Source organism: Haematobia irritans, chromosome 2 (assembly GCF_050003625.1).
Source record: "Haematobia irritans isolate KBUSLIRL chromosome 2, ASM5000362v1, whole genome shotgun sequence".
Lineage (NCBI taxonomy): Eukaryota > Metazoa > Arthropoda > Insecta > Diptera > Muscidae > Haematobia > Haematobia irritans.
In genome coordinates, this window is record NC_134398.1 from 27,362,294 (window position 1) to 27,388,959 (window position 26,666).

The 26,666-nt window shown below is 35.0% G+C and overlaps 3 protein-coding genes and 1 long non-coding RNA gene across 5 annotated transcripts in view; 1 reads left to right on the top strand and 3 right to left on the bottom strand.

The window, feature by feature from the left end:
• Positions 1–348: 348 nt before the first annotated feature.
• und (methionyl aminopeptidase und) lies at positions 349–8,718 on the bottom strand. 2 transcript variants are annotated; one of them, XM_075293629.1, is made up of 4 exons: positions 8,566–8,718; positions 8,320–8,490; positions 4,073–4,927; positions 349–1,146 (listed from the first exon to the last, which is right to left on the bottom strand). In XM_075293629.1, exons 2-4 carry the CDS (start codon positions 8,465–8,467, stop codon positions 719–721), a joined length of 1,431 nt encoding a protein of 476 aa, XP_075149744.1. In that variant the 5' UTR covers positions 8,468–8,490; positions 8,566–8,718; the 3' UTR covers positions 349–718. The 2 variants fall into 2 exon arrangements, with proteins under 2 accessions (XP_075149744.1, XP_075149743.1); XM_075293628.1 differs by having other exon boundaries at positions 8,320–8,624.
• Positions 5,269–8,096, bottom strand: LOC142223776 (uncharacterized). Its single transcript, XR_012718893.1, has 7 exons — positions 7,776–8,096; positions 7,379–7,710; positions 6,983–7,314; positions 6,598–6,918; positions 6,213–6,533; positions 5,828–6,148; positions 5,269–5,763 (listed from the first exon to the last, which is right to left on the bottom strand). It is a non-coding gene; the product is annotated as an uncharacterized LOC142223776 (long non-coding RNA).
• A 1,944-nt stretch (positions 8,719–10,662) lies between the features above and the next one.
• On the top strand, positions 10,663–15,517 carry Taf11 (TATA-box binding protein associated factor 11). Its single transcript, XM_075293632.1, has 3 exons — positions 10,663–11,049; positions 12,510–12,694; positions 15,299–15,517. Exons 1-3 carry the CDS (start codon positions 10,742–10,744, stop codon positions 15,433–15,435), a joined length of 630 nt encoding a protein of 209 aa, XP_075149747.1. The 5' UTR covers positions 10,663–10,741; the 3' UTR covers positions 15,436–15,517.
• Positions 15,510–26,666, bottom strand: part of ppk18 (pickpocket 18) — a 41,527-nt gene continuing 30,370 nt past the window's right edge. Inside the window, exons 12-13 of the mRNA XM_075294278.1 lie at positions 26,537–26,646; positions 15,510–16,044 (exon numbers count right to left, since the gene is read on the bottom strand). Of these exons, the coding sequence (XP_075150393.1) occupies positions 15,779–16,044; positions 26,537–26,646 (376 nt within the window). The 3' untranslated portion in view covers positions 15,510–15,778. The remainder of the gene's footprint in view (positions 16,045–26,536; positions 26,647–26,666) is intronic.

Genomic DNA, 26,666 nt, shown 5'->3' on the forward strand with positions numbered 1-26,666 from the left:
AGAAAATTTTGTCAACATTTTATTTCTATAGAAAATTTTGTCAAAATTTTACTTCTAACGAAAATTTGGTCAAAATTTTATTTCTATAGAATATTTTGTCAAAATTTTATTTCTATAGAAAATTTTGTCAAAATTTTATTTCGATAGATAATTTTGTCAAAATTTTATTTCTATAAAAAATTTTGTCGACATTTTTTGTTTTCTATAGAAAATTTTGTCAAAAATCTATTTCTATAGAAAATTTTTTCAATTTTTTTTCTAAAGAAAATTATTGTTAAAATTGTATGTTGTTCCTATCTTGTGTTGCCTTGTTTTGTAAGGTAAATTAAACGTAATTTAATCTCGGAATTTAGCAATATGAAATAATTTTTTCTTTATTAGTAAATATCGAGCAATTGTTGAAAGATATTCGTATCCAAATTCAAACAAATATTTTGTTATTTGATAACAACAATAATTAAGAAAGAAAACAAGGGGATTTTGTCCCTTCCATTTTGGTAAAAATAAACGAAATATATAGTTGACTGATTTCTTTTTGTTTTATATAAAATAAATGTAGGTAATGTATATATGTATGTATCAATTTCAAATCATGATGCTGTTTTTTTTTAATCTTTCAAGCATTTTTATAAACCCATATTACTCCACTTGCTTCATCGTGGCACAATTTCATCGTAAACAAACACACGGCACTCGTTTTTTGCTTCTATATGATAACTTAATAATCATCACCACGTGAGACAATTTCTTTGCATGTGGGTCGCAACATAATAGTGTGTTCATATTGAGCTGTATAACATCCTTTAATATCGCACAGTGGTGGATAGGCTTCAACGACACCTTTGTCACATAAATCCTTTAAAGCCATTTGATATTTAGTTGCACCAGCACGATCCAACCAACGTTTACAGAAGGCCAGAGTGCCAAAATGTTTATTGATGGTACCCAACAGTTGTTTAGACGATTGCAAACGCAATGGCACAAAGGGGGCATCAAAGTTTTTCATATAATGCGAGCAATCCATATCATCATGGACTAGACCACGACCAGTTGAACCGAATGTTTCAATGGCATAGAATTCATTTTCTTCCATACGAGTAGATTCTCCTCCCTTAACAATGGGTACAGTTTTGCCAGCATGAATACCTGTAAAGTAAAAGAAATTAGTTTGTTAATCGCAACAACAAAAAATTTAACATATATGAGAATTACAATGTGATTCGATTGTTTTTATTTTTGAGTGTCTATGAGTGGTGCCATACAGTTCAATAATCTTTAAATGGTCTAGTAATTATGAAATTCAACTGTTATCACACCAATACGATTAAAAGAATCTACCTTCTTGCTTTTATATATTCTGAACTGAGCTGTACATATATGTAAAGAGATTCACATTGGTACTCCATTTGGAAGGGGATAGGCTACAAATCGTTGAGTTGGGGAAACAAACAAGAACTTTTATAATCGTACATGTATTACTTTAATGAGGTGTCAAACTGAAGAGGTTTTCTGATCTATATTTCACACTGTCACAGACCTGGAAAATGTACACAAACATTTTTTCTGTGAGAGCCATGTGTATCGTATGCAAAGTTAGAAGTTTAAGTTCAATATTTCCATATTTGAACAAAGGCATAAAAATCAACAAATTAAAGTAATTCAGGACTTTTAATACTATTTTTAGAACTTACAGATTTTTTAATATTCAAAATTAAGTAGTTATATATTATAATGAAAAAAGAACTTTTTGTACATTTTCGCCATGCAAACTCGATCGTCTTTCGCAAGAAAGACATCCCGCTGCACTAAACAATTGTTCGCTGGCCACACTTGTCGGTGGAGCGCTAAATATGTTAAATATTGAAACTAAGAACTCATCCAATATTCAAATATGTTACCATTACGTAGCATAGTAGCTTAGGTTAAGTACCCCGATATTTCAGTCTCACTTAGACTATTCAGTCCATTGTGATACCACAGTGGTGAACTTCGCACTTATCACTGAGTGCTGCCCGATTCCATGTTAAGTTCAATGACAAGGGATCTCCTTTTTATAGCCCAGTCCGAACGGCGTTCCACATTGCAGTGAAACCACATAGAGAAGCTTTGAAACACTCAGAAATGTCACCAGCATTACTGGCGTGGGATAATCCACTGCTGAAAAACTTTTTGGTGTTTGGTCGAAACTGGGTTTGAACCACGACACTGTGTATGCAAGGCGGACATGCTGCTAACCATTGCACCACGATGACTCCCTACGTAGCATGGTAGGATCCGTAATATATGAATCCATCTTATTCTTTAATACTGTTTTTTACTCTTTTCAATTTGAATAGGCATGGAATCATATTTTTCCCATATGGAGGACTTTGAACTTTTTGTTTTATTTTTTACTGGGTGTTCTGACTGAAGCAAATTATTAAAAACCACATCTGCTTCGGTTAATAGGCCTCTTGACGCCGAAGGCCGATTATCAACTTTTGTCCGAATACCGAAGGCCGATTATTCGTTTAGCTACGATAAAGTGAAAGCCCAATATCGAATATTCCATCCCTCTCTAAAAGTTGTAAACGATTTTAGTAGTGGATAGGAATTGTAATTAGGACCAACAGCTCTGCTTTTCCAATTTTTTTTTTAAATTTGGAAAAGTCGACTTTTTTACTTTTTGTGATTTTCGAAAATAAATAAAAAGTATATTGTCAGAGTATATTGCTGATTCCAAGTTTTCTCGCGGTAAACTATAATGCCTCCACCAGAAATATTGGTGGCAATAATTTTTTTATTTAGCATATCCTGATCTTTTGAACGATAGTATTTCATTAGTTTCAACACACTTCCAACTTCTTCATCACTAAGAGTCGGACGTATACAAAACAGGATAAAGTCAATTGGAATAATTCCTTGGGTGTTCAGATTAGAGAGATGAATACCCGAGACATAATTAATGCAACGGCCGTTCGATTTATCGTAGCTGGTCAAATTCGTTAGGCGACACATTGACATGATTTTCGCAACCAATCGTACTAAAAATCCCAATGTGGTCCAATGGCTATCGTGCCTGTCTTAAAGACCAAGTCGAAATTGAGATTGAAGTCATGACAATCTCAGTTTCGGCTGAACAGCATTAAGTGTTTCTAAGTGCTTCTAAGGTTCTCTAGGTTGTCGTATACATATGCCAAACGCCATTAGGCCTTTAAAAAGTAGGTCCCTTGCTGTTGAGCTTAACATGGCATCAGCAGCAATCAGTTATAAGACAAAAGTTCACGCCTATGGTGTCACAATGGACTGAATAGTCTAGGTGAGGCTGAAATAATGGGCTGCCACTATATCTAAGCCTAACCATGCCAATCTTCGAAACTAACTTGTGGTTAGTTTCGAATATTGAGATCGATTCGTTCTTTTTTACCCAGCAGACTCAATTTAAATTTGCTTATTATGCCAGGCGATAAATTGAGCAAAGGTAAATCATGCAAGCCGAGCATTCTCCTCGTGGCTATAATCAACCAAGATACATGAAAATCTAGACCACGATAAAATATCATTTGTGGTGTTGTAACATTTGGATTTAGCTGTAGTTGAAAATTTCGCTCATTATAGCCGATGTGTCTAGAATAAATTGGTTTGTTCTGCTAATTAAAACACAAGAGGAATCCAGTTATTGGACGAACCGATTTTCCTTCTCTCGGCTATCAGTCATGTCATTCCCCTTGGAGATATAAAGCTGCGGGGACAAGTTTTAATTTAAACTCTACATCTATTCTACAAAGCTTAGACAACAGCTTAATTGTACAATAGCCATTTATCACCCAGAGAAATCGGTCTACAACGGTGGACCTTCATTACAGTGGACCTTCAGCTCCGAATTGTAAAAAATATGCCGGATTGACCGGTACAATACAGTGGACTTTCAGATCCAAATTGTAAAAAAATATGTCGGATTGGCCGGACTCTTAATGAATGCAACTGACCAGAAAAATTGCATTATTGCATATATTTGATACCCCCATAAATGATAATTAACAATATTTATAAGAAGAAAAAAAAAAACAAAGCAAAATTACAATGTACTTACGATATGGACTAATCGAATGACCATTCAAATTACGTATCGCCTTCACTTGATATGTTTTACCATCCAATTCTACTTCATACGATTCCATAACTTCTTGAATGGCAGCGCCAATATCACATAGACGCACATCAATACCAGCTTCCTTGATACCAGTGTTGGTAGCATCTTTTACCGCTTGCAATAATTTATCATATTTATCGTTAAATGTCAGAGTAAATGCGCAATCAATAATACGACCCTTAATGTGTGTACCGAAATCGATTTTACACACATCATCATAGCCGAGGACAGTGGTATCACCAGCATTGGGTGTGTAATGGGCAGCGCAATGATTCAACGAACAACCGGTGGGAAAGGCCAAACCAGCTTCTAAACCATTTTCACCAATCAAACGACGTGCTGTATTCTCCAATTCTTCACATATTTGAATCATGGTCATGCCTGGTTTAATATAACGTTGCATATATTGACGAGTTTGTCTATGGGCCTCAGCAGCCTGACGCAATTCCTGATATATATCGTTGTGCATACGATCCAAGGCGCGTTTTTCTTCCGATGTAAAACGATCTACTGCAGTACGATCATCGGACCAATCTTTGGGGACAGGATGTTTCATTATTTCACCTTCGGGAAAATTGCCATCGGGGAAAAGTTCCGAAATGGGTACCGAAGGAGGATCTGTTTGACCTCCCTTCTTTTGTCCTTTGTTTTTGTTTTTATTCTTCTTTTTGTTGGCTGATTTCTTTTCGCCATCTCCCGATTCACCATTCTCGGCACTCTTTTCTTGGGCTTCAGAGGCGGCAGTATTGCCACCATCCTCGCCGCCACCATCAGCTGCCTTTTTCGCAGCAGCTTCTGAAACGGGAACATCCCAATAAACACAAACGTTTGAAAAATACTAAAATTCAATAATTTTTCAAACATTTTTTCAAAGAATTAGGGTAATATTCAAGTTGAGAAATTGTTGAGAAAATCGCGTTCTCAACAAAAAACAGACATTACCCTCAACAGTAAAATTCAACAAAATAGCAATAATTTCTCAATTGTAATCCTCAAATTTAAATGCATCGCTACTCAATAATTTCTCAAACAGTTTTCAATGTGAGAAAAATAAAAAACTAGCATTGTTGCGAATACTTTCAAACCACAATTTGTATGAAAGTCAATCCTAGTTCTAACTGAAAGTCAATACTAAATTTCTAGGGATTTTGTAAATTTTATTATTTTTTCGTTAACAAATATAATAATCTTAAAAATAACATTAATAATATATGAAAATAATAATATTATACCAATCAAAATGTAATTATCTTATTAAACGTATTAATAAATAAAACTATGAATACAACTTTAAATATCTTAAACATTTTTACATGTATAATTCCATTTCCTCCATAATGTTGGTGTCATTAATATGCTGGCAATTTGAAATAATTACTATCGAGGATCTTGCTGGCTTGTGTGTTAGAATAGATTCCAGCAAGAGGAAATCACAAAATATCAAACTGATGACGGGTAAATTGATGTAATGCACATTTTCATCCAGAAGTTCTTGATATAGGAATTGTTGCACTTTGTTTTAATTGGTTGCACTTTGTAAGTTTTCTGAAAACTTTTCTTTGTTGTTTCCTTCATCGGTTTTTCATCGGCCAACATCTTCCAAGAATATACCATTCAATGATTTTAGTTTTCTGCAAAACAATCGAGTTTTGTGATTTCCATTATGTTTTCATTTCACTTTTTATTTTGACTTACCAATTTGTATTTCTTCCAACTGACCACGTACTTCGTGATTTCCTCAAGAATGTTGGTGTTACAAAATTGTTGTTATTAAAATACTGGCAATTTTCAGGAACTTGATGACCAGATAATTGGAATAAATTTCCAGCAATTTCAATTCACAAAATAACAAATTAAACCGATGATGCACATTTTCACCCAGAAGTTCTTGATATAGGAATTGTTGCACTTTGTTTTAGTTGGTTGCACTTTGTAAGTTTTCTGAAAACTTTTCTTTGTTGTTTCCTTCATCGGCCAACATCTTCCAAGAATATACCATTCAATGATTTTAGTTTTCTGCAAAACAATCGAGTTTTGTGATTTCCATTATGTTTTCATTTCACTTTTTATTTTGACTTACCAATTTGTATTTCTTCCAACTGACCACGTACTTCGTGATTTCCTCAAGAATGTTGGTGTTACAAAATTGTTGTTATTAAAATACTGGCAATTTTCAGGAACTTGATGACCAGATAATTGGAATAAATTTCCAGCAATTTCAATTCACAAAATAACAAATTAAACCGATGATGCACATTTTCACCCAGAAGTTCTTGATATAGGAATTGTTGCACTTTGTTTTAGTTGGTTGCACTTTGTAAGTTTTCTGAAAACTTTTCTTTGTTGTTTCCTTCATCGGCCAACATCTTCCAAGAATATACCATTCAATGATTTTAGTTTTCTGCAAAACAATCGAGTTTTGTGATTTCCATTATGTTTTCATTTCACTTTTTATTTTGACTTACCAATTTGTATTTCTTCCAACTGACCACGTACTTCGTGATTTCCTCAAGAATGTTGGTGTTACAAAATTGTTGTTATTAAAATACTGGCAATTTTCAGGAACTTGATGACCAGATAATTGGAATAAATTTCCAGCAATTTCAATTCACAAAATAACAAATTAAACCGATGATGCACATTTTCACCCAGAAGTTCTTGATATAGGAATTGTTGCACTTTGTTTTAGTTGGTTGCACTTTGTAAGTTTTCTGAAAACTTTTCTTTGTTGTTTCCTTCATCGGCCAACATCTTCCAAGAATATACCATTCAATGATTTTAGTTTTCTGCAAAACAATCGAGTTTTGTGATTTCCATTATGTTTTCATTTCACTTTTTATTTTGACTTACCAATTTGTATTTCTTCCAACTGACCAGGTACTTCGTGATTTCCTCAAGAACGTTGGTATTACAAAATTGTTGTTATTAAAATACTGGCAATTTTCAGGAACTTGATGGCCAGATAATTGGAATAAATTTCCAGCAATTTCAATTCACAAAATAACAAATTAAACCGATGATGCACATTTTCATCCAGAAGTCCTTGATATAGGAATTGTTGCACTTTGTTTTAGTTGGTTGCACTTTGTAAGTTTTCTGAAAACTTTTCTTTGTTGTTTCCTTCATCGGTTTTTCATCGGCCAACATCTTCCAAGAATATACCATTCAATGATTTTAGTTTTCTGCAAAACAATCGAGTTTTGTGATTTCCATTATATTTTCATTTCACTTTTTATTTTGACTTACCAATTTGTATTTCTTCCAACTGACCACGTACTTCGTGATTTCCTCAAGAACGTTGGTGTTACAAAATTGTTGTTATTAAAATACTGGCAATTTTCAGGAACTTGATGGCCAGATAATTGGAATAAATTTCCAGCAATTTCAATGCACAAAATAACAAATTAAACCGATGATGCGATCATCCAGTAGTTGTTGATATGGAAAAGCATAAATACCAAGTTTTTTTGGTTGCACTTTGATTTATGGAAACTTTCTCTTCTCGATAAGCCACTACCATTTTTCATCGGCCAGCCTCTTAATGTGTCCAAGAATCAGCATCCAAATATTTTAGTTGTCTGCAAAGAGATTTGAGTTTAGTGACTTCCTTCAAGTTTTCATTTCGTGTTTTAGTTTTACTTACCAATTATTATAAGCAATTTCAATTGATTATTAAAAAATTTCCACATTTTTGTATTTCTTCCACGAACTTTGTTGTCCAAAGTAGTATTGAAAACCATGTGGTTTTTTCGTTGCATTTCAGGGTAGTGTTTTGTCAAAGTTTTCTCCAATTATCTTCAACACATTTTCAAAGTTTTCGTCAACATTTTGCCAAATTGGTTGTAATTCGCAAACAATTTGAAGATGAATTGAAGATGAGCTTTTTCAAGTCAAGTTGAATTTATGTTGAAAATGATATTTACCCTCAAACTGAAGAGGTGTTGCATTTGAAAAACGCTCATCCTGTGTTTATTGGGATGGCTTTAGTATGAAAAAATACTATACCGGTAAAACACAAATAGGAAGCTTAAGAAACTTTTTGCTTCAATAACCCCATGCAAAGAAAAGTCCATTTGTATTTGAGGGTCTTTTTCTATATTCGAATGTAGGTAGTCAATATCACACTTCCATCATGACCAATTTTATTTCTTACTAATCTCTTGTTTTTGATATCTTTGAGAACTTACCTTGTCTTAATTTCTTATTATTGGGTTTGGGCTTCTTCTGTTTTTTTGTCTCGTCTTGTGTGGTGGCATTATTCGATTCCTCGGCCTTTTCCTGATTTGTTGCCTGGACATTGCCATCAACCTTTGTTTCTTCTACAACAGCCGACATGTTCTAGAGCTTTGGATTTATGACTAATATAGTACAAAGATAGAGAATATTTTATATTCTTGTTTAATTTTGTAAAGCTCTATGGAATATCAAACAACCTGAAACCGAAACCACGGAAAGAAATAATTTTATACCCTCCAATTGCACGTTTCGTTCGAAAGATGTGGTTATGCCGTCGTAAACGTATCGTCAATGTTCGTGACGTGTCAGCTGTTTGTGATAGAGCAAAAAACAATTCAAGCCTTCCAATAAACACAAACGTTTGAAAAATGCTAACTTTCAACAATTTTGCAAATATATTTTCGAGAGAATATTAAAGAAGAGAAATTGTTGAGAAAATCACGTTCTCAACAAAAAAAAAAACAGACATTTCCCAAAAGCAAGGTTGCCATTTCGGTGCGATCGGACCAAAATTAGTCCAAAAAAGTACTAATTTAATTTATAATACCATTTATACGTATAAAAACACATTGAACATAATGCCTTAAAATAGGAATTACGTATGTTGATTTATAAGTTGCAATTCTGCTATATTCGGCTGATGCTCCAGTGTCTGTCAGTGTTTATTCTTGAAGGATTCAAAAATTGTTCACCAATATACCTCTTTTAAGCGTAATAACTATGTTTTCAGTACTTCATTTTTGGTTTTATTTCCCTGCCAGCATTTCAAAGTTCCATTTCATCCTCATCGCTACCACAGACTCGTGACACTAAAACAATCGCCAACTGCGATGGGAAAGCGTATCAAAATGTACATGAAAGTATATTGCCATCACTATCGTTACAAGAGTCATTTTATATTTTGTGAAACGCCAAGCGCAACTAGCTTATTATAATTTATTTAACCTTGCAAACATTTTTTAAATTCGACGGCGCTCTGAGAATCTCCACCACGTCGAAAACAGTCGTATACGATATCCAAAACTCGTCGGAAATTTTTAAATGTTCATGAGGACGGTGATATCGACTGTTTGCATAAAAACTAGGGATAGATCCCGTCCCGAAATCCCGGGATTTCCAAGATAATTTTCGTGATCCCGAAATATTAGGGATTCTTTAAATGCATCGCAAAAAAATTGTTGTACATACATTAAACCAATTTAATTTAATTCAATTAAAACAAAAAACAAAAAAAGAACATAAGAGTAAATTAAAAAGCAATTTCAAATTGGTATCATATTTAACAAAACAAGTCCAACTAAACAATATGAAAAAAAGAAAAGAAAAAAAATAATTAAAAAGCAATTTCAGGATTAAGGATTTTGATTATAGTACGTATATTTTCGTACACTTGTGGTAATCTTTCGTACTTCAGTCATCAAAATTTTTATCAGATAAAGGTGAGAACTATGTTCGGGGTTTTCACCAAAACGCTAAATTAAAAGTACCAATATATTTATGAAGATGATTATATTTTGATCAAGTCTTGCCAAATAGTGAATGGAAAAGATCCATGAAATTGATTGCAAATAGTTTTATATTTCTAAATTAATTAATTAAAAAAAGTAACCGTGAAAACAAGATGGTTTTCAGCTTGAATCCTGAACATAGTACTTAGCTTAAACGCGATCTTGGCATATCGTCGTTTTATCATTACATTTTATTTTATGTTGCAAGAATTCCATTTCACATGAAGTCATTGTTGTATAAAATTAAAGGGCCATTTGACTACAATTTATTAATAAATAATGCTAAAAAACCACATATTTAACAATTTGGAAATATTTTTCGGGATCCCGAAAAATCCCGGGATTCAAAATAAAAAGTCCCTAGATTTTCGGGACGGGGTTTCTCCCGGGTGACAGCCCTAATAAAAATCGATCCCGAATGGCAGCCCTAATAAAAACCGATATGCACCTCTAGCGAAATTTGCGTGCCAATAACAAACCATGTAAACAATCGATAACAACGTATAACGGAATTTTGGGTAGCAAACATAGCAATGTATTTTTTAAGGTAGCAGAAAATTTTTTTGGAGGTGAAGAGTAAATTTCACGTGTATCTGGTAGAGGTGCATTTTTTTATAATGTCGTTGTTTTTTATATGTTGTAAAATCGAAGCCCACTCTACCTTCTTGCATGTTTTTGTGCATAATTTGTACCCGAACATACCCATTATGACCGCTTCCATTTTACCATTCGGTATGTGAAAAAGCACATCTGAGTTTCTCCAAATGTCAAAAGTCTTAATGAACACAACCAAAATATGAAAGCAAATTGCCGTCATAAACAAACCAAAATATTTCACTTCACATCATAGTCAAATAATTCTAAAATGGACGATATTTTCTTTCCACCAACAAAATCAAATAGCTTGGATGATTCAGATGATTTGAAATTTTTTGATTCCCATCATCAAGACAACCACAAGACAAGTGAGAGCAGCCAGAATTCGTCGTCCGATGAACAGGGTGGTGGTCACAAATCTGAGGATAATCGAGAAGAATTTGGCGATAGTAGAGAAGAAAATCAAAGAATTAAATCGGAAAACTCAGATCACCGAGATGATGGAGATGATCAGCCACAAAATAAGAAACAAAAGAGTAAAAAAGAAATGGAAGAGGAGGAGAGAGAAAAAATGCAGTAAGTTAACGTTCCCCAGTTTTTATACCCTTCACCACTACTGTGGTACAGGGTATAATAAGTTTGTGCATTTGTATGTAACGCCAAGAAGGAGTAATCATAGACCAACCTTTTAGTATACGGATCGGCTTAGAATTAAATTCTGAGTCGATTTAGCCATGTCCGTCTGTCTGTCTGTCCGTCTGTCTGTCCGTCTGTCTGTCTGTCTGTCTGTTGATGTATTTTTGTGTGCAAAGTACAGCTCGCAGTTTTAGTCCGATTGTCCTAAAATTTGGTATAGGATCCTGTTTCGGCTCAAAGACGATCCCTATTGATTTTGGAAAAAATCGGTTCAGATTTAGATATAGCTGCCATATATATTTTTCACCGATCTGGTCATAATTGGCGTGTATATCAACCGATCTTCCTCAAATTCCGTACATCCGAATATTCTATGAGTCTCGAAAAACTTGCAAAATATCAGCAAAATCTGTTCAGATTTAGATATAGCTCCCATATATAGCTTTCGCCCGATTTACACTCATATGACCACAGAGGCCAATTTTTAACTCCGATTTAGTTGAAATTTTGCACAGGGAGTAGAATTAGCATTGTAGCCATGCGTGCCAAATTTGGTTGAAATCGGTTCAGATTTAGATATATCTCCCATATATACCTTTCTCCCGATTTACACTCATATGAGCACAGAGGCCAATTTTTAACTCCGATTTAGTTGAAATTTTGCACAGGGAGTATAATTAGCATTGTTACTATGCGTGCCAAATTTGGTTGAAATCGGTTCAGATTTGGATATATCTCCCATATATAGCTTTCGCCCGATTTACACTCATATGACCACAGAGGCCAATTTTTAACTCCGATTTAGTTGAAATTTTGCACAGGGAGTAGAATTAGCATTGTAGCTATGCGTGCCAAATTTGGTTGAAATCGGTTCAGATTTAGATATAGCTCCCATATATATGTTTTTCTGATTTCGACAAAAATGGTCAAAATACCAACATTTTCCTTGTAAAATCGCCACTGCTTAATCGAAAGGTTGTAAAAATGACTCTAATTTTCCTAAACTTCTAATACATATATATCGAGCGATAAATCATAAATAAACTTTTTTGAAGTTTCCTTAAAATTGCTTCAGACTTAAACGTTTCCCATATTTTTTTTACTAACATTGTGTTCCACCCTAGTGCATTAGCCGACTTAAATTTTGAGTCTATAGATTTTGTAGAATTCTATCAAATTCTTCCAGATCGAGTGATATTTAAATTTATGTATTTGGGACAAACCTTTATATATAGCCCCAACACATTTGACGGATGGGATATGGTATCGAAAATTTAGATCTACAAAGTGGTGCAGGGTATAATATAGTCGGCCCCGCCCGACTTTAGACTTTCCTTACTGGTTTTTATTCAAAGGGTATACATAGCAGACGTATTTATTGACTATTGTTTATATTTTAGGGTATTGGTTTCCAATTTCACAGAAGAGCAACTAGATCGTTATGAAATGTATAGAAGATCAGCCTTTCCCAAAGCAGCGGTCAAACGTCTAATGCAAACTATTACTGGGTGTTCAGTTTCCCAGAATGTTGTAATTGCCATGTCTGGAATAGCCAAAGTTTTTGTTGGTGAAATAGTAGAAGAAGGTAAGTAACTATAATAAAATTGAAGCAGCTTTTCAAAACAAATTAAGTTGAATGAACATCGGGTTGCTGCCACTATCATTTAAAGGCACCAGAGCTACACCATCAGTATGAAGTGCGGTGGTTATCCATGTAAATAGGCTACCCTCTGACAAATCATTCCCATCAGGTTTCAAGCCGCCTCAATTCCTACCTATCAGTGATTGATAGCGTACCTGACGTAGGTAGAATTCTTGATGTTTTGGTAGATTTTTCAAAATAATCCCCTCCAACTAAGAAGTACTTCACAAATTTTCTATAGAAATAAAATTTTGCCAACATTTTCTCAGAAATAAAATTTTGATAAAATTTTCTATAGAAATAAAATTTTGACAAAATATTCTATAGAAATAAAATTTTGACTCAATTTTCTATAGAAATAAAATTTTGACAAAATTTTCTATAGAAATAAAATTTTGACAAAATTTTCTATAGAAATAAAATTTTGACAAAATTTTCTATAGAAATAAAATTTTGACTCAATTTTCTATAGAAATAAAATTTTGATAAAATTTTATATTGAAAAAAAATTTTGAAAAAATTTTCTATTGAAATAAAATTTTGACAAAATTTTCTACAGAAATAAAATTTTGGCAAAATTTTCTATAGAAATAAAATTTTGACAAAATTTTCTACAGAAGTAAAATTTTGACAAAATTTTCTATAGAAATAAAATTTTGACAAAATTTTCTATAGCAATAACATTTTGACAAAATTTTCTATAGAAATAAAGTTTTGACAAAATTTTCTATAGCAATACAATTTTCTATAGAAATAAAATTTTGATAAAATTTTCTATAGAAATAAAATTTTGACAAAATATTCTATAGAAAAAAAATGTTGACAAACTTATCTATAGAAATAAAATTTTGACAAAATTTTCTATAGAAATAAAATTTTGACAAAATTTTCTATAGAAATACAATTTTGGCAAAATTTTCTATAGAAATAAAATTTTGATAAAATTTTCTATAGAAATGAAATTTTGACACAATTTTTTATAGCAATAAAATTTTGACAAAATTTTCTATAGCAATACAATTTTGACAAAATTTTCTATAGAAATAAAATTTTGACAACATTTTCTACAGAAATAAAATTTTGACACAATTTTCTATAGAAATAAAATTTTGACAAAATTTTCTATGGAAATAAATTTTGGACAAAAATTTCTGTAGGAATAAAATTTTGACAAAATTTTCTATAGAAATAAAATGTTGACAAAATTTTCTATAGAAATAACATATTGATAAAAATTTCTATGGAAATACAATTTTGACAAAATTTTCTATAGAAATAAAATTTTGATAAAATTTTCTATAGCAATACAATTTTCTATAGAAATAAAATTTTGATAAAATTTTCTATAGAAATAAAATTTTGACAAAATATTCTATAGAAAAAAAATGTTGACAAACTTATCTATAGAAATAAAATTTTGACAAAATTTTCTATAGAAATAAAATTTTGACAAAATTTTCTATAGAAATAAAATTTTCTATAGAAATAAAATTTTCTATAGAAGTAAAATTTTGACAAAATATTCTATAGAAAAAAAAAATACAAAATTTTCTATAGAAATAAAATTTTGACACAATTTTCTATAGCAATAAAATTTTGACAACATTTTCTATAGCAATACAAATTCTATAGAAATAAAATTTTGACAAAATTATCTATAGAAATAAAATTTTGACAAAATTTTCTATAGAAATAAAATTTTGACAAAAATTTCTATAGAAATAAAATTTTGACAAAATTTTCTATAGAAATAAAATTTTGACAAAATTTTCTATAGAAATACAATTTTGACAAAATTTTCTATAGAAATACAATTTTGACAAAATTTTCTATAGAAATAAAATTTTGATAAAATCCTCTATAGAAATGAAATTTGGACACAATTTTTTTATAGCAATAAAATTTTGACAAAATTTTCTATAGAAATAAAATTTTGACAAAATTTTCTATAGCAATAACATTTTGACATTTTTTACAGAAATAAAATTTTGACACAATTTTCTATAGAAATAAAATTTTGACAAAATTTTCTATGGAAATAAATTTTTGACAAAAATTTCTATAGAAATAAAATTTTGACAAAATTTTCTATAGAAATAAAATTTTGACAAAATTTTCTATAGAAATAACATATTGATAAAAATTTCTATGGAAATACAATTTTGACAAAATTTTCTATAGAAATAAAATTTTGACAAAATTTTCTATGGAAATAATACTGATAAAATTTTCTAGGAAATGCAATTTTGACAAAATTTGCTATAGAAATAAAATTTTGATAACATTTTCTATAGAAATAAAATTTGGGCAAAATTTTCTATAGAAATATAATTTTGGCAAAATGTTCTCTTTTTTAAAGAAATCTGTTTGTATTGACTTCCTTAAAATGATTTTTGTATCTCAATTTCAAAATTTTGTCATCTTCTATAGAAATAGTACAATTTTGGCAAAATTTTTTATTTATTCATTCAGAGCAGAGCATATATTAAAGAAATATTTTTGTATTAACTTCCTTAAAATGATTTTTTGTATATCTTACAATTTCAGCCTTGGATGTTATGGAGGAAATGGGTGACACTGGAGCTTTACAGCCCAAATATTTACGCGAGGCAGTTAGGCGGCTGAGGCAACGTAACCGTATGCCAATTGGAAAATTCCAAAAACCCTATTTTAGATTAAATTAGTTAATTAAACAAAATTTTAGTAGGTTATTTAATATTTTTGTACATTGCAATAAAGTATTACAAATTATATTGAGTAAGATAAGTTTTGATTACATTTAATTGTATGAACTTCAAAAGGTAAAATGGGAAAATTACAAAAGTTCAAGATATAAAATAAATTTATAATATCATTCTAACACAAATTTCTCAAGATGTTAATAATTAACAACAATGGATAATGCATATAAGAAGGTCGGAAAAACATATTTTTTTGTATGTAGTTTATTAGAATAAATAATGTTGTATATTTTTTTTTACGAGATGTGCTTATCCATCACATAGTGCACATATCCCATATATTCAGTTAATAATTTTTTTCATAGGTCCGCCTTATGTAAGATCGACTTTTTGGTTTCAATTCATTCCAATATAAACCATAGACTGGTTGAACTTCCTCACGATTTGTGGCACTTCTAGCCTTTGTGGATAGTCCAGATAATTTTCTTTGAGCATTTGATTTCCATTGTTTCCAATAAAATGTGAAATATTTTCCAGAGGCAAAATAAAAAATTTCAATGTAGCTAATTAGGCTAAATCCATACATAAGCCCCATAATGCCACCTAAACGATCTGAAATGGTAAAAAAAAATTACATTAATATATATGAAAAATAGAAAGGTAAATGTCTGTGCTAGGTCTCACATGAGAGATCTATTGCCTTCTGAACCGCCGTCAATGCCATCCTTATTCTCTCATCACTGTCATCGCCGATCAAGTGGTCTATTGACTGGATATCCTTAAAATGAAACCGAATGGGTTTCGGTTGGTACACTCCTGGATGTGGCGTGGTTTGGGTGGTTAATCCCTCTGCACTTTATCAGATGCTGTTGGGTGAGGAAGATGCAGTGTTGCCTTACCGATAGCATTTTGACCTCGTGTTGCAGATGCTGTTCTGGTGTCTTAGAGTGACATCCAGTGACAATCCGCAACGCAGTATTTTGCACCGTTTGAAGATTTCTTCATTGGGTATCGGTAATACTGGGAGTCCAAACGAAGGCTGCGTAATCGAAAAGGGACGATCAATAGACTCATAGGTCTTTTGCATCGTCTCTTTATCTTTCCCCCAGATGCTACAAGCCAAAGTCTTCAGAATCTTGTTTCTACTCCCAACGTTCTTAGCTACCGCAGGTTTAGCAAAGACGAACAGACTATCAAATGTCACACCAAGAACCTTGGCGTTCTTACATGTAGGGATACTCTGGCCACGTATATGGATATTGGGTTCCAAGGTTCACTTCCTTGGTCTACGATGTAAAAATGGTCGCCGTCGATTTAGGGACAGAAAGTTTCAGATTCCTGCTGACAAATAAGTCCCTAAGTGCAAGGAGGTAGTCATTAATCGTCACCTCAAGCTCCCTGATATCTCTACCTGATGTCACTATTGGACAATCGTCCGCATAGGTAATCAGGTGAACATCTGATGGTGGAAGGAGAGCTCCAGCCACGTAAAATTATCTCACCGCCTTGTTTATTCCTTCCTTGTTTTTCCTCTAAATTCCACATAGGATTGTCTGCCAGCCATCTCTTAAGATTACTAGGAAGGGATGTTCCCATAATATCTCCTAAGAGTGTGGTGTGGTTCATGCGCCGTCCAGACTATAAATTATTCCGGACGGAATGTCTGTGTTTCTAAAGAATCTTATAGCGTGGCCAATCGATACGAATTTTCGGCGATGATTAAATAATCGAAAAATATGTTATCGATCACATTAACAAGCAGCAGTATCGATTATGCGGTCTAACATAACTTATAGTGTGGTCAATGTTCAAAATTTGTTTGAACTCGGTTTGAAACACTGTGCGTAGCGGCACAAATAATTTTTAATCGTCGTGTCCTTTTGTTTTTCTATTTGTTTACCTGGAAAGGTGCCCTTTGATCGATGCTTGTAGTTTTGTCGCTAAGCTTTGCATCAGCTACTAAGCATCACTCAAGAGGGCAACGAACCAGTCTTGAACCGACCATCAACTCGCGTGCGCGCTGCCGATCTCCCCCCGTGATAAACAAGTGTAGTGAAACATTCGTTATTGAAAAAATAAAACAAACTTTGAAACATATAAACATTGAAGTGAACATTTAAAAATAAAGAACATTTACAGGTAAACTATTAGTGAAGACGATTAATACACAGTGATACATAAAGACACATCAACACCATAACAACCCATTCCCCACTCATAAACCCAAAAAGAAAAGTGCCGGCCACTAACAACAATCATCATCAACAAAAAATCATCAGAACAAAATCACAACACAAAAATACATTAATTTGCCTTAATACTATATTGCCCAAAAATTCCATGTAATTGCACATAATATTTTCACTTAAAACTATATTGCACAATTCCCTATTGTCAAATGAATTTAAATTGAAACAACCCTTAATTACACCCTTTCCAAAAGTTGAACTAAAATTGAATTTCTTTTGTAAATAATTTCTAAATCTAATTGTAAACCTTAAAATCTAATTTAAAACTTAAATCTAATAATAAATAATGAATTTAGATTAAAATTACACCCTAAACCAATTGTAAATAAATATTCCTGAATTTTAAAATTTAAAACTAAAATTTCTTCACGTGTAATTATTTCGGAAGGCAAAATTATTTCACATTCCAGCTCTTCATCAGTTCATCTCCGAACATTTTGGTCCTTCGAACCGGATATGAACCAGCGACTATTTTAGTTTTTTGACCGGTGCAAAAAAGTTTAAAATACATTATGGATAGAATTTTGAAAGAAAAATTTGCCAATTGCTTAAATGATCTCGTGGATGTTGAAAGCGTTTTATCTGTTAAGGCGGCCACCGAAGATTTACACGCGTTGGAAGCGGCTCGAGTGGAGCTAAATACGTTATGGGACCAAGTTAGGCGGGCTTATGTAAACTGTCGAGATAGGGTTCCAGTTGAGGGAGAGACTCCTATAGATAAGGATAAGCTTCGCGGTCATTATAAAAACGGTATGGACGTCTATAAGACAGGTTTAAGTACGATTAACTCACAGATCTCGGCGCGGCAGGAACGGGAGAATCAGGAAAAATTAGCTAGGGAATCATTAATGACACAAAATATGGCAGTAGACCCAAATTCGACCCCAAATTTACGATTACCACCATGCGACACCGACATTTTTAAGGGCGGGTATAGCGAATGGCCTACATTCAGAGATTTATTTGCTGCAATTTACATAAATAACCCAAGATTGAGTAAAGTCGAGAAGTTATTCCATTTGACCCAAAAAACTTCGGGAGAAGCGCGGGAAATCATTACAAATGTACCCCTAACTAATGAGGGTTTCGATATAGCTTGGAGAAATTTAGAAAATAGATACGAAAATAAACGGATGCAAGTTAACGAACAGCTTAGGATTCTCTTTAATTTGCCTACAGTATCAGTTGAAAACGCGTCAACGATACAAAAATTACAACGCACGATTAACACTTGTACACAAACTTTGGAAACTTTACTAGTAGACACGGGAGAATGGGACCCAATATTAGTATACCTTGTTTCAACAAAATTACCTCGTACATTCTTGGAAGAATTTGAGAACAGTTTAGAGGATTGTTCCACACTTCCAAGTTGGCAGAAATTAGACGACTTTCTGTCACACAAGTTTAAAACTTTGGAATCGGTGGGGAATATTAAAATTCAAAATTCGAAACATAATCAATCAAGATCGGATAATGATAGAAGGGGGAATCGTGTTAATAGTTTTCATACAAATGTCACTCAGAAACATAATCCTTCGGGTTCAAGACTCAATAATAATAATAACAATTCACAAGCCAACCATAATTCGAAAAATATTAATAACCCTAGTCGCAAACAAAGTGAAAGCGTTTGTCCAATTTGTCGGACAAATCATTTGTTGCGAAACTGTCCCAAATTTTTGGAAAAGTCACCCAATGACAGAATACAAATAACGAAACAAAATCATCTATGCTACAATTGTTTATTGGCCGATCATGGAGTTCGGGAATGCAAAAGTCGTTATAGTTGTAGGGAATGTAATCAGCGACACCACAGTCTGTTACATAAGGGCAATGTTGGCTCTGTCCCTACAAACACAACACATACACGAGACGCAGCACAATCTAGTGCAAGTGCTGTTGCTCTCAACACTTTAATTCATCAAGTACGAGACGGAGCACAACCTAGCACAAGTGCTGCCGCTCTCAACACTTTTGTTGATCAGGTTCAAGGTGGAGCACAATCTAGTGCAAGTGCTGCCACTTGTTCCACTCTAGTTCAATCATCGATTTCATCTAGTATACAGTCCACTTCTACTAACGAAAGGCCTAGTATAACGACTCTCACGTTGCAAGAAGATAGACCCACTCCACGACCCGAAACTACACTTTTGTTTACCGCAATCGTTCAAATCGAATCAAAGGGACAGAGATATGACGCCAGGGCAATCATTGATCCTGGGTCACAATCGACATTTATTTCTGAAAGAATCAAAAACAGATTACAACTTCCTACAGTCAGGAATTTAGTTCACGTCACAGGTTTGAGTGACACAGTTGCTGAGACATCTACAAAGGCTTGTGTTTTTAATCTTTGTTCACGCATAGACCCTACTTTTGAATTAGAGGTTTGGGCACCCGTGTTAAAGACCCTTCCGTCTAATTTACCAACGCATACTCTTGATCGAACATTGTTTGATGAGTTCCGGCATCTTAGATTAGCCGATCCTCAATTCTTTGATAGTCGACCCGTTGATATGCTCATCGGGCTTGATATAGGACCGTTCATATACACTCATGATGTTCCTATGAAATCATTTGGCTCAATATTGGCACAAGACACTGTATTTGGATGGATAGTTGGTGGACCCATTCAACAAAATATTGAGACAACTAGGAAAATTGCTCTTCACAGTGCCTCATCTTTGGAAAAAATAATCACACGTTTTTGGGAGGTGGAAGAAACCCCAAAAAAGATTTTGAGGTCAGCTGAAGATATTTATTGTGAAACAAATTACAAGTCTACGACGAAACGTAATGAAGCGGGAAGATACATAGTGACTCTACCATTCAAAAGTTGCGCAGAAATTGGTGCATCTCGAAACATTGCACTTGCACAATTTCACAGAATGGAGAAGAAATTGGCCAGGACCCCTGATATAAAGGCGGAATACGACGCTGCTATTAGGGAATATCTTCAATTGGGACACATGCGAAAAGTTGATCCACAAAATATTTACAAGACCCCTCATTACTATTTACCGCACCACGCAGTTATTAAACCAGATAGAACGACCACCAAACTTAGAGTGGTATTTAATGCATCAAGCCCTACTTCAAATAAAAAGAGTCTTAACGATATTTTACATACAGGGCCTATTCTTCAACAGGATTTGGTGTTACAAATTTTAAAATGGCGTTTTTTCAAATACGTTTTCAACGCCGATGTTACAAAAATGTATCGGCAGATATTAATAGACCCAAATCAAGCTTCGTTTCAAAGAATACTTTTCCGATTCTCCGAAAATGGCCCAGTGGAAGATTTTGAATTGTTAACCGTCACTTTTGGCGTAAATTGCGCACCGTTTTTGGCAATAAGAACCCTGCTTCAATTAGCTGAAGATGTACAAGACTCATACCCTTTGGGCTCAAAAATAATCAAAGAAAATTTATACGTTGATGATGTATTAGCGGGGGGACACACGATTGAAGACACCATCGCCGCTAGAAAACAATTAACATCTGTTTTAGACTCTGCTGGTTTCGAGTTGAGGAAATGGACCTCTAACGACCCACGTCTATTAAATGATCTACATCCTGATTTATTGTTGCCTGTCAATTGGTTAGATCTTTCTGAAGGATCGTCAACCAAGACCCTTGGCATTCGTTGGAATGTAGCGACCGATGCTTTCTCATTTAAAGCGCCAAATGTTGAAGAAAGAGAACTTTTCACTAAACGCGAAGTTTTATCGACAATTGCTAAATTTTTCGACCCTTGCGGCTGGCTTGCTCCGATCATTATAGTTGCCAAATTAGTGATGCAGCAAGTCTGGTTAGATAAAATAGGGTGGGATGACACATTAAGACCCGTAACCACTATGAATTGGAGAAATTTTGTGAAAAATAGCCCGATTATTAATACTATATCTGTACCAAGATGGATTCGATTTTCACCCTCCAGCGCGGTCGAAATACACGGTTTCTGTGACGCGTCGGAAAGCGCGTACGCTGCAGCTCTTTATATTCGAGTAGAAATCGGAAACCAAGTAGACACTTTTCTTTTAGCAGCCAAAACTCGTGTGGCTCCAATAAAGAAAATTTCTCTACCGAGATTAGAGTTATGCGGAGCGGTTATGTTATCAAAGTTAGCTAACGCAATTTTTCCAAATCTACAAATAACGCAATTTACGACACATTTCTGGACTGACTCCACCATAGTTTTAGCGTGGCTTCGTAAACCACCGTGTTTTTGGAGCACTTTTGTTGGAAATCGGGTTTCCGAAATTTTAGAAAGCGTCGGTAATGAAAACTGGAATCACGTGGACTCTGAATCGAACCCAGCCGATATCGCGAGTCGTGGTTGTTCACCAGATGAGTTAAAAGAACATCATTTGTGGTGGACGGGGCCGGAATGGTTGAAATTGCCCAGAGATCGGTGGCCCAAAACTCAACTCAACGCAGATACGAATCTTGAAGCTAAACAAGTTAAAGTTTTCGCGACAACTGTTTTCGAAGACCCTTTGACCCGTTTCTCATCTTTATCACGCGCTTATCGGGTGCTATCGTATGTAATGCGTTTTTGGCGGAATACAGGTTCAAATCGGTCTCGAATTGCGTCGGAGGACATATCCTCATCTGAACTCAATGATATAAAAACTCGTCTAATCATCGTTACTCAAAAACATTATTTTGCTGAAGAATATTTAGCTTTGACTCAAAAGAAGCGACTCTCGCCAAGCAGTAGTATTTTATCGTTTAACCCATTTATCGACTCAAAAGGAGTGCTTAGATCAAACGGTCGTTTAGTTCAATCTCCGGCTCTTACATATAGCGAACGCCATCCTATCTTAATTCCATACGACTCTCGGTTTGCTCTTTTATTTGTAGAATTTGTTCACAAGGTCACAATGCACGGTGGCAATCAACTAATGGTTCGTGTCATTCGATCGGAATTTTGGATTTTTCGTGTGAAACAATTAGTAAAAAAGGTTATTCACAATTGTCGGATATGTTCTATACATCGACACCGGACCCAAACTCAAATTATGGCATCCCTGCCACCAGAACGCACTATGTTATCTAGACCCTTTCAAAATACGGGGGTAGATTTTGCTGGACCCTTTGGGATAAAAAGTTTGACTGCTCGAGCTTGTCTTATTACAAAGGGTTATGTCTGTATATTTGTTTGTTTTTCGACTCGCGCAATCCACTTAGAAGCTACTAGTGATTTGTCGACCCAATCCTTCATAGCTGCTTTAGATCGCTTTATAGGCAGAAGAGGGTGTCCAGAAAAAATATTCTCGGATAATGGGAAAAACTTTATAGGTGCCGCGGAACTTATTAAAAAAGATAGGATCGCATTTATGAAATCAATTCAAGACACTACTATTCAAAGACACGCGCATCAAAATTTAGAATGGAAGTTTAATCCTCCAGGGGCTCCCCATATGGGAGGTCTGTGGGAGGCGGGAGTTAAATCGTTCAAGACCCACCTTAAGAAAACAATGCCAAAAATGAATTTTACGTTTGAAGAATTATCAACGATTTTAGCCCGCATAGAGGCTTGTCTTAATTCACGTCCGATTAGTCCAACTAGTGATGACCCTTCAGACTTAGAGCCTTTGACCCCAGGACATTTTCTGATAGGTTCTCCATTGTTGACCCCGGCAGAACCCGATATTTCTGGTGGGGATGTGACATTAATAAATCGGTGGACACGATTAAAAGTTATTTCTCAGAATTTTTGTCAAAGATGGAAATCGGAATATTTGAATGAATTACACCGTAGATACAAATGGAAATACCCACAACAAAACCTTGCCATAAATGATTTAGTTATTATAAAAGATGATCACTTACCTTCAAATGAATGGAAACTAGGGAGGGTTGTCAAAACCTACGAAGGCGCTGACAAAAATATTCGAGTAGTAGACATTAGAACCGCTAGCGGTATGCTCAGCCGACCCATAACGAAGATAGTAAAACTATTTGCGGACTGACTAGCATATCACAAATTCATCAAAAAACACGGTACTCACAAAACTTTTGTTACAGAGATGGCCGGAGTATTACCAGTTCGCGACCCATCACCAAATGGACCCTCTCGCCCCAATCGTCGACACCGACCTGCGCACTGGCAGTATGCATGTGGGCTGTGCCAAGACGACCACCCAATCAAGTCATGTGCTTTTTTCCGTCGACAGACCCCTTACCAGCGGTATGAGACTGTGGAGAGGCGCAGCTACTGCCGTAACTGCTTGGCGCGCAGTCATTTGGCTCCAGACTGCCCAGTCCTCACCGCGTGTCGGGAATGCAACCTCCGTCACCATACGATGTTGCATGGGGCTCCTCAGCTTCGTGAAACTTTTGGACGCTATACGCCACCGCCGGTAGAGTTACCGTACCACCGATCTTCGGTTTTCATTCCTACAGCCCAGGTGGATATGATGGCTGAGGAGTCTGAGGACTGGGCCAGTGTAAGGGTGTTGTTATGCCAAGCTGCCACCCATACCCGAGTCGCTGCATCGACCGTCACCCGGCTTCGCATCCCAACAAGGGAAAAGGATGGTCGTACGTTTGCCACCATTAGATTACGCGCACGACGCTATGGAAGTCGGCTGGTATACAAACTTAAAGCATTGGTGACCCGCGACCTGCCCAGACGCCCATACTCAGACCCCATCCTTGAGGACCCAGCCACAAATATGGAGGCTCATGAACTGGCAGATATAGATCCCAGAGGCAACGAGTCAATTGACGTCGAAGTGGGCGCAAGTGCGTATGCCTACCTGCGGCGAGATGGAGTCGTACAGACGGGCCTGGGAAGAGTTTTTGCCCAACTCACCGATTGGGGCTATGTTTTCGTGGGGCCCGTCAGTAGTCCAACCGAAGTCAGCAACCAATAAGGTAAGGTAAACTACACTCTTTCGCGGGGGGCAGAATGTTCAAAATTTGTTTGAACTCGGTTTGAAACACTGTGCGTAGCGGCACAAATAATTTTTAATCGTCGTGTCCTTTTGTTTTTCTATTTGTTTACCTGGAAAGGTGCCCTTTGATCGATGCTTGTAGTTTTGTCGCTAAGCTTTGCATCAGCTACTAAGCATCACTCAAGAGGGCAACGAACCAGTCTTGAACCGACCATCAACTCGCGTGCGCGCTGCCGATCTCCCCCCGTGATAAACAAGTGTAGTGAAACATTCGTTATTGAAAAAATAAAACAAACTTTGAAACATATAAACATTGAAGTGAACATTTAAAAATAAAGAACATTTACAGGTAAACTATTAGTGAAGACGATTAATACACAGTGATACATAAAGACACATCAACACCATAACAACCCATTCCCCACTCATAAACCCAAAAAGAAAAGTGCCGGCCACTAACAACAATCATCATCAACAAAAAATCATCAGAACAAAATCACAACACAAAAATACATTAATTTGCCTTAATACTATATTGCCCAAAAATTCCATGTAATTGCACATAATATTTTCACTTAAAACTATATTGCACAATTCCCTATTGTCAAATGAATTTAAATTGAAACAACCCTTAATTACACCCTTTCCAAAAGTTGAACTAAAATTGAATTTCTTTTGTAAATAATTTCTAAATCTAATTGTAAACCTTAAAATCTAATTTAAAACTTAAATCTAATAATAAATAATGAATTTAGATTAAAATTACACCCTAAACCAATTGTAAATAAATATTCCTGAATTTTAAAATTTAAAACTAAAATTTCTTCACGTGTAATTATTTCGGAAGGCAAAATTATTTCACATTCCAGCTCTTCATCAGTTCATCTCCGAACAGTCAACATCTGGGATATGTCCCGCATCAATGTATCGAACGCCTTAGACAAGTCTAATGCAACGAGAATCGAACGTTTATGCGGCCAGTGGTCGCACTCCTGCCCGAGCGGGAACCGTACTGATGTTCTTAGATGTTCTGCGAAGTAGGGCAGTAAAATAGTTTCCAGAATCTTCGTAATGGGATACGATTCTCCAAGATGTGCCTGCTTTCCTGGTTTCAGAACGGGAACAACCTTCCCTATTTTTCAGATGTCTGGTATTTCGAGAGTGTTGATGAAAACATTGAAGGTATGGGTCAGGAATCTAACGCCATTCTCTCCAATGTGTTTCAACATCCTCGTGGCTAAGCCATCTGGGCAAATTGCTGTGGAGTTCTTGGCGGCCTTTATCGCCTGGAGAACATTCTCCTGACTGATGACCATAGGGGGGCTGTCCTGTCTGTGTGCACGGAAGACTCGCCTTTGCTTTCTGCTTGCACGATCTACTGTCTGGGGGTGTTCGACGAACTGTCTGCAGTCACATGAAACAAGCAAAAGGTTTCGGACATCACCTTCGCCTGTAAGTGAATGATAAGTTATCTGAGTGGTCGATTTTACGCCAGAATAGATTCTCAGATCATCGCTACATCGGATTAAAGTTGGCTTAAGTTCGTCCCTCCACGACCATACTTCTGTTAAATGAGGGAAATATGATTGGAATAAGCATAGGAATCAGAGCAATACGTGCAGGACATCGGACACGCGGTGTAGAGTATCGAAGATGCCTTGAACACTGCTTGCCAGTTCCCCTAGGAAGCAAACCTGTTTCGGTGTTTTAATTCTAGACTGCATTTGAAGACGGATTCCCAATATCGAAGGCCAACCTGCTAATCCAGTTGGCAAAGTCGCTTGAAATGTTGTCACGATATACAAATTTTTCGATATATTCTGATGTCCTTAATATGTCTTCCAAAGTATGGATGTGTGTTAGGCACATATTTCATGATCCATTTAGGCGACATTGTGAAAACTACCCATGTGAGACATAGAACAGCTATAAAATTTCTCAACTTACTTAATTGGACAATCCAATCGCCTACAATATCCATTTCCGTTGCCTGGGCAAAACGTTGTTTAAAAAATAATTTTATGATGGCCAAAGGCTTTTTATCATCTATACCCTTTCTAAAATTTTGGAAAAAATA

Coding starts and splice junctions, on each gene's coding strand:
- und (XM_075293629.1), bottom strand. CDS start 8,467: ATGTCGGCTGTTGTAGAAGAAACAAAGGTTGATGGCAATGTCCAGGCA. Junction 4,928..8,319: donor TAATAAGAAATTAAGACAAG/GTAAGTTCTCAA, acceptor TTCCCGTTTCAG/AAGCTGCTGCGAAAAAGGCA. Junction 1,147..4,072: donor TCATTCGATTAGTCCATATC/GTAAGTACATTG, acceptor TTTACTTTACAG/GTATTCATGCTGGCAAAACT.
- Taf11 (XM_075293632.1), top strand. CDS start 10,742: ATGGACGATATTTTCTTTCCACCAACAAAATCAAATAGCTTGGATGAT. Junction 11,050..12,509: donor GAGGAGAGAGAAAAAATGCA/GTAAGTTAACGT, acceptor TTTATATTTTAG/GGTATTGGTTTCCAATTTCA. Junction 12,695..15,298: donor TGGTGAAATAGTAGAAGAAG/GTAAGTAACTAT, acceptor TTACAATTTCAG/CCTTGGATGTTATGGAGGAA.